At 36.9% G+C, this 9,683-nt stretch overlaps 1 protein-coding gene across 1 annotated transcript; it reads right to left on the bottom strand.

The window, feature by feature from the left end:
• Positions 1 to 741: 741 nt before the first annotated feature.
• LOC107574474 (uncharacterized) lies at positions 742 to 8,791 on the bottom strand. Its single transcript, XM_016260904.1, has 5 exons — positions 8,767 to 8,791; positions 8,158 to 8,415; positions 3,469 to 3,804; positions 2,642 to 2,950; positions 742 to 860 (listed from the first exon to the last, which is right to left on the bottom strand). Exons 1-5 carry the CDS (start codon positions 8,789 to 8,791, stop codon positions 742 to 744), a joined length of 1,047 nt encoding a protein of 348 aa, XP_016116390.1.
• Between the last annotated feature and the right edge of the window lie 892 nt (positions 8,792 to 9,683).

Here is a 9,683-nt window from a genome sequence, read left to right as displayed (position 1 = left end):
ACTTCTTGTTTGTTTAACATTTGTATAAAGTCTTTTTTTGGACATTTGTATTTATTTTGATAAAAGTTTTGGCACAATTCTACATTAAATTCTGCGTACAGCAGTATCAGAAGAAATAAAATGATAAAGTTAACTGATTGCATTTAAAGCAGGAAGTTTACATCACATTAATGATGTTAAATAAATCAGACAATGCACCAGTAATTTAGTGCTATCCCTGCAGTTGTGGCCTCGACCAGTTTTGAAATGAAATCCTGAGTCCTCTAAGTCTGAGACTGAGACAAGACGGAGTACAAATGTGGTCGAGACCAAGACAAGACCCTTAAAAAAAAACAAGACCAGTCTCGAGTACTACAACACTATCAGAAAGACACACGGTTTAGTTTTAAAAAGCACAAGGTCAGAGCTTTCTTTAATACTTGTGTGTTACTTTTGTAATGCTGTTTAGAGATGAACAGTTTTATTGATTTGCAACGCTGTTTAATATTGAATATCTTTAATACCATCATTAGAATGAAGGCACATCATACTCCTACAAATATAAACATGCTAAAAAGATTTAGAGATCAAACACTATCGTAATATCTGCAGAAACCGTTAAGTTTGAATTTTCTACAGACACACATGAGACGCAGCTCACAGTAGATCAGAATCTGCCCTTCATCTGTAACTGTCTTAATGGCAATCAAACTTTTAGTTTTTTTCCATATTATATGAACGGTTTGTGTGATACTTACCAATTCATCTTTCTAGGTTAGAGATCTTGTGGTGATGGTAAATCTGAACAGCAGCTACAACTACAGTTGCAACCACCAGAATAACAACAATCATTACTACAGCAGCTCGAGACAGACCTGAATCTGGAACAGCTAAAGAGAGACAGTCATTAGTGTAAATTTGTGTCTGATCTATAACACACACTATAAACATCAGTGCTATATAACCTGAGTGAAGATCTGATACTGTAATGATAGAGATGGTCACAAACTGTATGTTTAGACTACATTTGTGTGTTTATGTGTGTGTTACAGTATGTATACCCGTAAGTATATTTACTAAGTAAAATGCAAGTGGACTACTGTAATATAAAGTGTTACAGTAAGTATACAGCATTACAGTACTGTGCAGATTGTTGAAATACCTGTTCTGTCTACAAAATGCTTGATTGATTGAGGATATGGTTGTTTTCTCAACATTCGGCTTCAACTATTGACCCACCTTGGGCACAGTAAGGTAATGATTGAGAACATGATACACAATTCGAAATGATACACAAATTAGATGTAATAACACATCCATGTCCTCAGCCTCTTCTACTGTTCTGCCTCCCTATTAGTGGCGTAACAACACCCTCATGTCACAATTTGATTCGTGTGAACTTATAATACTATCACAATATTTTAAGCCAAAGCAAACGTTTTTTTTAATTTAGTTTTTTTAATTATTATTACTTCTAAGACATTTGGTGCAATACATATGCTTGCACTCTCTCACTGGCTACATAGAAATATATCCTTTTTTACTGGTAAAATCAGACATTTGGCATAATCAGAAGTATGCACACTAAGCATACTTAAATGCACAGTTTGTTGTATATATAGATATTTGAAATAAACGAAATAAAAAAGAAATGGTAACAAAATGCTTAAGTGCAAGTCTTCTCTTTATAACACCATTTTCAGGTTTCACTGTAATCATAATGTGGCATAAATGTAAAAACTGACACCTCAGTTTAAATGAAGCGATACACTTTGACTAAATGTGCTTGATTTTATAATATCTAAATGTAAATTCAAAAGGAAAACCTGTGAAAACAACTATATTTAGAGAGTGGAATGAGCCAATGAGCGGTCCTCTGCTGCTATCTAGTGGTTACATACAGTGTTTTTAACCTTTATAACTCCAACTTTTGCCCAATCTCCATAAAATGTTGTATGCTTGTTTAGAATGATATGACGCATTTGCTTACCTAATTTTGTGAAATTATGAGTTTTCTTTTAGATTTATAGGCTTTTGGGTTCACAAGATTAAGCCCATATTTTTAAATGGCCCAGTTATAACTTTCCAAATGCAAAAGTTCAACATATTTTTGATAATTATTGACATAGAAAGTCCAGAGAATTGTACTGCCCTGGTTTAACTGATGTTGAATGCAAAACGTAGGACTACTTTGCAAAAGTATGATTTTTAAATATCTCAAATATTTAACAAACAGTTTGATTAACAGCAGGGGTTCTTGAGGCAAAGTTATTCACAGTGAGGAGATCTATTATACAATATGAATGTTGTGTATGTGTGAATCGCCATGTGATTACAGAGGCCTCCCCGGTGAGTGATTTCTTTCTGATCTCCGATCAGCCTGTTAACCTTGTCTAATGGGTGCTCAAATTTCACAAAGCTGGCATAGACTCCAGCATCCCCAAATCCAGTATAGGATAAGCGGTTTGGAAGATAGATGATATTTTGTATTATTTTTCAGCAAACCTCTCTGAGAGGCCGACAAAATAGAAATACAAATGTTATGTTTTACTATTCCAATGAAATGCAGAGTTGTGAACACTTGTGTTCTTTTAACTTTATTGCTCTTAGAGCTCTGATCTAAATAATTTCACCTTTATATTGACAGATTTGATCTACTCACCAGTGACAGTAACAGTGATTCTCCTGTTTATGATGTGTCTGCTGCTGCTGATCTTCAGTTTATAAAGTCCAGAGTGTGTGGTTGTGGTGTTTGTGATGGTCAGATATCCAGTCTGATGATCCAGCTTCAGTCTGCCTCTGAATCGCTCATCAGGACCATCATATATGTAGAATTGGGCTGCTTTATAGATTTCAGCTATGACAATATCTCCAAAGATCCACAGTATCTGATCATCTTTCTGTATTTCAGTAACATTAATCTGTAAAGTAACATTTTTCCCCTCCGTCACTAACTCTGACTTCACTGCATCTGTCACAACAACAAACACATGAAGAACAGTGAGGAACAGCGAATCAGACATGAATTAAATACATACAGAAAGATTTTTTACATTTCACTTCACAAATCTCAATGAGCCTTGTCTATTAAAGCTCATTTAACTTTCAGTTGTTTAATTTTCAATTAATTAATCAAATAATTAATTTGTTAAATTTGTCCTAGTTTAATTTCTACAGCACCACTTTAATGTTCAGAAAAGCACATTTCAGGTCTAACAGGACATTTCCTTTAAATGAATGACAAAGAGAAGAGAAATGTGTTCATCTAATCAAATAGTGCATATAAAACTGAACACAACAAGAATAATGTACAGACAGAGAAATTAAAAGTGTCTTTCAAACACTTCACACTCCACACTTTACTTTGAAAGTGTTACTAAACGAACAGCACCCCAAACTGTTTCTTAGCTTTAAACAGTACATTTAATGCAAACATCTGTTTTGTCCCCCATCTTAAGTATTCACACATTTTTACATTGATGGACTCACCGCTGACAGTCACATTGAATGTCTTGTGTATGGTGTGTTTGCTGCTGCTGCTCCTGATGTCAGCTTTATAAAGTCCAGAGTGTCTGGTTCCAATGTTGTTGATGATCAGAGATCCAGTCCGATAGTCCAGCTGTAGTCTGTGTCTGAATCCCCCATCAGCACCATCAAATGTATTGAAGATTCCAGCTGGTCTATTGATTTCAGCTATAGGAGATTCCTGCTGTTCAAACCTCCATCGTATCACATCATCTCTCTGTATGTCATTAATATTACTGTTGAGAGTGACAGAATCTCCCACCAGCACTGACACTGACTTTGCTCCAGTATCACTCACACCTGAAGAACAAACACAAACAGTTTCTCTGTCAGTCATCACTTTTATAGCAGTCACTAAACAGTTTTAACAGAGATCATCGAGTCTTGTCTAATAAACATCATGCAACTTTCTGAAGTATAATTGGTTACACTTTACTTGAAGGGGGGTGCATACGACTGACATGACACCTTCATAAGCATGACATCATGTGCATTAAAAATGACATAACTGAGCGAATGACACTTAATGACAGTTGTCATAAACATGCATAATACCTCCTTCATATTAATGACATGTGTCATGTCATGATTATGAAGGTGTCATGTCAGTCTTATGCACACCCCTTCAAGTAAAGTGTTACCGTATAAAGGAAATTAATTAAAAACATGAATTAATCTGCTTATATAGAAAAAAATATTCTGTTTTCTATTTTAAAAAGTTAAAAACTCCATTTGTACCCGTGTTGGTGAAGCCCGCTCTTAATGAAGCCTTAAATACACATGCAAGTCAGATTCTGGTGTAAAAATGTCCAGACACAAGCAAATTTCTGCAGAAACACATCAGTCGAATACTACACACTACTGTCTTAAAATACTACGTTTTATGTTATTTTTCTGACCTTTCCAAAAAATAAAATAAAAATACACCTCATTCAGTCAAACTGATAAGGATCATTTGTAGAGCAACCTTATGATTTGAAATTATTTGTTTCAGCCTTAAAGCACAGTAAGCTCTTTAGGGAAAAGGTTGATACATAAAGATACATTTGCATAGACAGGAACATAATCACCAGTTTTTGTAAATGTGACCAATTACATTTCTGTTAAACACCCAGTTTACTCTTGTCTAAAATTTAAATGAATATCTTACATTTACAAAATGAGCCAATAACAGCATAAATAAGCCTTTTAATGAAAGTAAAGGTCTATATTTATTAAAAAAGAAACTACTTCTCACTGCTGTTTCCTGGTGGTTCTGAGGACAATTACTCCAAGTCGACCCCTATCATTTCAAATAATAGTACAATGGTGAGCATGACATGTATAAACGCCTCGTCTGTTTAGGGAGGTTGTGGAGGTTGGTGGTGTGGAGATGGGTGAAAGTATAAACAGGGCTTTAGAAGAAGATTGGAAAACAAATGCACCAACGGAATAAATACTGCAGGTACAGCAAGCTCACAGTCTGTAATGCTCTAAATATTTTATTAAAGTTCTGATTATTGAATTGGGGTTTGGGTTTATATGAATGTATCCGTAAAGGGAACTTACGTCTTCAGAAAAGTTTTGATAGCATTTGCTACTTTGTTCTCAGCAGTAACCAAGGAAATGTTATATTGCAACTGTTTCATAAGCGCCACCTACTGTCAGAGTGTGAATTTGCATTTTTAACATGTTTTGTTAAAGTATCTTGAAGTTTTACAATCTAATTTAAATAAAAAATAACTGTTCGTGATATTTACAGCATGTAGCATTTTCGTTTGACTCATGAATAAAATGCAGTGTGCGCCTTTAATTTCAAATGGCTAAAAATATACATTTTGTATAAGGCCAGAGTTCTTTCATTATTACTTGATTTATTTTTTTAGACAATCTAACCTAAATGTATCGATCACTTTGATTTCAAACTTTGAATTGAATTGACCTGAAATATATCTGCTGCTGTCTCTTTAAGACCAAATGCAGGGATCTAAAATACTGTTACATGTGCATTTTCCATGTCTATAGAACTTTTTCACAAAGATGTCAGTTAACTTCTGCTTTTCCGCAAAGCAGTTGTACTTCCATTTTACCTTTGCACCAGACTTCTCGGAAAAATGCAAAAACAACATGAAATTTGAAACCTTACCTTAACCTTAATTCCACCGGCACCGTTTGGCGTATACGGCGACAGGCATTCTCCAATGGCTTTAACCCACAGCGGTAACTTCGGCCTTATCCCATGGAATGTTGACTGCCTGCAGTTCGTCCATAAATGTCCTTCAACAGGTAATTTGAGGTAGTCCTTGTTTTCGTCCTTTGTCCTTTCAGCCCGCCAGAACATCACCATCTCGAGTAGCTGTTGGTCAGGAAGGCGTAAAATGTGTCAGCCAAAACAAAAGTGGCGTTCGCAGAGAGGGGCCGTGTGTTGGCATGGCAGTATAATTCCACGTTCGTAACATGGTCCCGGTAAGTGATCTTGAGGATGTGGAGCAGACATTGGAGGTGAAAAACTTTTTTAGGGTTTTTGCACGCGTAGGTCATCATCCGCACATCAATCGTGGCCAAGAGCCGCCGTTTAATCTGCGGCCTTCTGTCCATGAATTCTGAGTCCGGTGCTGGCCACTTGATTATCTAGGTCTGTAGTGAGATCTCGTAGGACAGTTTGGATTGGGCCAAAAATGATAACGGCAAAGTCGAGATCTGCAAGGAGGAGGATGCCACCTGTCCAGGGCATGCCGATGTGCAGGTGGTCAATGGAATGGCGGTTGGTGAACTTGATGAGGAATAGCATCAACGAAAGCATGCAATCTTGATGTACACCAGTTCTGAACATGAAGAAATCCATTACCCCTTCTTCCATCTGTACGCAGCAGTGAGAGCCTTGGTACAGAGATGGGATTCTGTTAGCTTGGGCTATCTTCCACAACATTTCTCTGTGCACTGAGTCAAAGGCCTTGACAACGTTGATGAAGTTCAGTGAGATCCATGGTTGGTATTCCAGCGATTGTACTACCACTTGCCAAAGAATAAAAATCTGCTCGATATACAATTGCCCACTTCGGAAACCCACTTGTTGATTTCTAAGGCAGGCATCGACAGCTCGTCGGAGGTGGTTTAGGAGGACAATGGAAAATACCTTTCCAGGTATCGATAGCAGGGTAATACCCCATCAGTTACTGCACTTGGAGAGATCACCTTTTTTTCGGAAGCGTGACGATCATAATTTCCATTCCTTGCGGACTACTGAGGCCTCCCAGCAAGCACTGAGCAGGTCTGCCAGGGCGTCAACAAGGCACTGGTCACCAGATTTGAGTAGCTCAGGCAGCATCTCATCCAGGGCTGCAGTCTTGCCATTCTTGAGTACCCGGATTGTATTTTTCGTTTCTACTGCTATGATCATGTCGAGGTTGACTGGCAGATCGGGTGTAGGGAAGAGGAGGCCGGGATCGAATGCTGTGGTTGATGAAGGTTTAATTTTTCCTTGAAGTGCTCAACCCACCGACACTTGCATTCGTCTTGGGTAGGAAGGACCCTGCTGCTCCAATCTTTGATCGGTGTGCCGCTTCCAGTGTAGGAGCCAGTGAGCCCTCAAACGATCCGATATAGCATGTGCGTGTCATTTTGATGTGCAGCTTCTTGTGCCTTGGTACCTTTCCAGTCAACCCACTCATGCTCGTCATGTCGGCAACTTCGCTTTACTTGTCGATTCAAGTCCCTATACTTTATATACTTTGTCCAACGGGCCTTGCTAATGCCAAGGATGTCAATATGATAGCGATTTAATTCTCACATGCAGGAGTTGTGCCTATTTGCCAGTTTGATATAATGTCCGAGCATTTCAGGTAGCATTTTAATGTTTTTGTGTATTCTCTGTTTGAGTGGCGACTTTATTTGTGCACGCTTTAGGTAGCAGATGGTACCAAAAAAAAACAAAAAAAAAACATCTATTTGATAGCATGTGAGAATTCAGTTAAAGCCCTGAGAGCACATGTACATCACAGAGACGTCTATTTGACATCTGCATTTACATCTGCATGATGTTTTTTAGAGTGTTTGCTCATCTGGAACACGTCTATGCTATTGCTTAAACATGTACTGAGGAGATTGTGTTCATGCACTTTTCCACCTCTAGTCCACGATCCATCTGTTGAAACTGAACCATCAGTTTTGTGGTTCTGGTGCTGGTTCTCCACTCATGTTAAATGACGCTTTGCTCAGGTGTAAAAGAAAAAAAGGTAACTGTTGATCAGGGAGGAAATATGCCACTCCTGCACACCTGTGTAATATCCTACTGTGCAACTCCATCACAGCAATACATAAATCTGTTACAGCTAAGATTTTCTAAACGTTGTGTTGCTCCATTCTGCTGTCTGTTTATTTAAATGTGTAACCTAAACAACTGCTTTAAAGGTTCTGAGAGCTAAAGTGACTGTCTGTAAACTGCATGAGTTGTCAAACACTTTGGTCTCATGTCGCCTGTTTGTCTGGGCCACTGGGTCTCATTAATTATTATTTTTTTTTGATCAGTTTTGAAATACTATTGAATGATTATTTGGTTTTTGATTTTGATTTTTTTCCTGGCAGTTTGCCAGTAACACTTTGCATCCAGATAATGTTTCAGAGTGATAAATAATTATGTAAATAAAAATTATTGAATTAAAAACAGACACTCACCACTGACACTGAATGTCTTCTCTGAGGACAATCTGGGGCTGATGATCTCAAACTTATAAAGACCAGAGTCTGTGATTCTGAAGCTTCTGATCTTGAGATCTCCAGACTGAATGTCCAGCTGCAGTCTGTCTGTGAATTTCACATCATTATCATATGTAGCAGTGTTCTTAGTCACTCTAGCTATGCGAGTGTTGTTAAACCTCCACTCAATCTCTTCATCACTCTGTAGTCCAGCATCAGTGTGTAGAGTGACAGAATCCCCCTCCATCACTGACACTGACTCTACTTTATCTGTATCACCAAACACACCTGAAAAACAAACAGAAACCGTCAGTCAGACAGAGATAAAAACTTATAAAACACTCAATTGTGTTTCTCAGTTATGAGTCTTGCCTACTGATCAGTGGCACTAATAAATGTCTTGTGAATTGCTGCAGTCTACAGTGAACCTGAGTCTACATTAATGAAGGTATGAGTGAAGGTCTCTTTATGCCTATACTCATAAACATGGATATATATATATATATATATAAAAAAACACTTAATTGTAATGTGATGTAAAGCTGCCGTTGTTATTGGACAATATACAGGGATCAGTCTATCTCATGCAGTCCGATGGAGGCTGCTTGGCCATTTTTAATTTTCTTAATTTAAAAAAAATTGATTACCTCTATTTATTGGCATTGCAAAACCACCTGTTTTTATTTTTATTTTACTGGGTTTAACCACTGTGGGAATTTTTGTGTGACAGCAAACAACAGGTTTACAAAAACCTTAATATTCCTCTGTAAAAATTACAGTTTGATGTAGAAAATTACAAAATTAGAGTTTGATGTTCTGCTGGTTACAGATGTAGGGCTGATAGAATTCTGAGGAAAGCATACTTTATGTGTTTTGAGAAGTGAAAATAAAGATGTGTAACATTAAATTGACATATGTATTATTTTTATTACAATAGAATTACCAGAGGCACATTTCAGCTTAGACAGAACAGCCTTCAAATACCATTTTGGACAAAAGAGGGACTTGGAGTCTATATTAGTACTACTATACTAAACTATACTGCTCATTTTTATTATTTGTAATACTCATCATACTACATCTGTTCATTTCTCATGAATAAATTAAGACTTTCCCCAGATTTCTATAGCTCATCGGAATCTCGAACTTATAGTTTTTACAGCAAAATGCTGCCATAGAGCATCAAGAGGACTTACATCTGTGAAAATGACATCAACTTACTATATGGTCCAGAAATAACCTGAAAATAAAGGGAATTTTAAAACTGCACTCTAACAGAGATACATGCTCCCATAAAAATGAAAATATGCCTTAAACCTTTAATGTTCTGCATGCCCACTAAAATTAACTAGGTACTCCATGACACATACATACATATATATATATATATATATATGAGCAATCTTGACCATTACATTTGGACTACATTCGAACTCTAAGTCTAAGAAAAATAAATAAATAAATAAATAAATATATATATATATATATATATATATATATATATA

Source organism: Sinocyclocheilus grahami, unplaced genomic scaffold, assembly GCF_001515645.1.
Source record: "Sinocyclocheilus grahami isolate Dianchi unplaced genomic scaffold, SAMN03320097.WGS_v1.1 scaffold2243.1, whole genome shotgun sequence".
NCBI classification, from domain to species: Eukaryota; Metazoa; Chordata; class Actinopteri; order Cypriniformes; family Cyprinidae; genus Sinocyclocheilus; species Sinocyclocheilus grahami.
Note: the sequence above shows the minus strand (reverse complement) of the source record. Positions and strands in the feature narration are given on the sequence as shown.

Coding starts and splice junctions, on each gene's coding strand:
- LOC107574474 (XM_016260904.1), bottom strand. CDS start 8,791: ATGGCCAAGCAGCCTCCATCGGACT. Junction 8,416..8,766: donor CAAGCAGCCTCCATCGGACT/GCATGAGATAGA, acceptor TGATGGAGGGGG/ATTCTGTCACTCTACACACT. Junction 861..2,641: donor AATCACTGTTACTGTCACTG/GTGAGTAGATCA, acceptor TAGCTGTTCCAG/ATTCAGGTCTGTCTCGAGCT.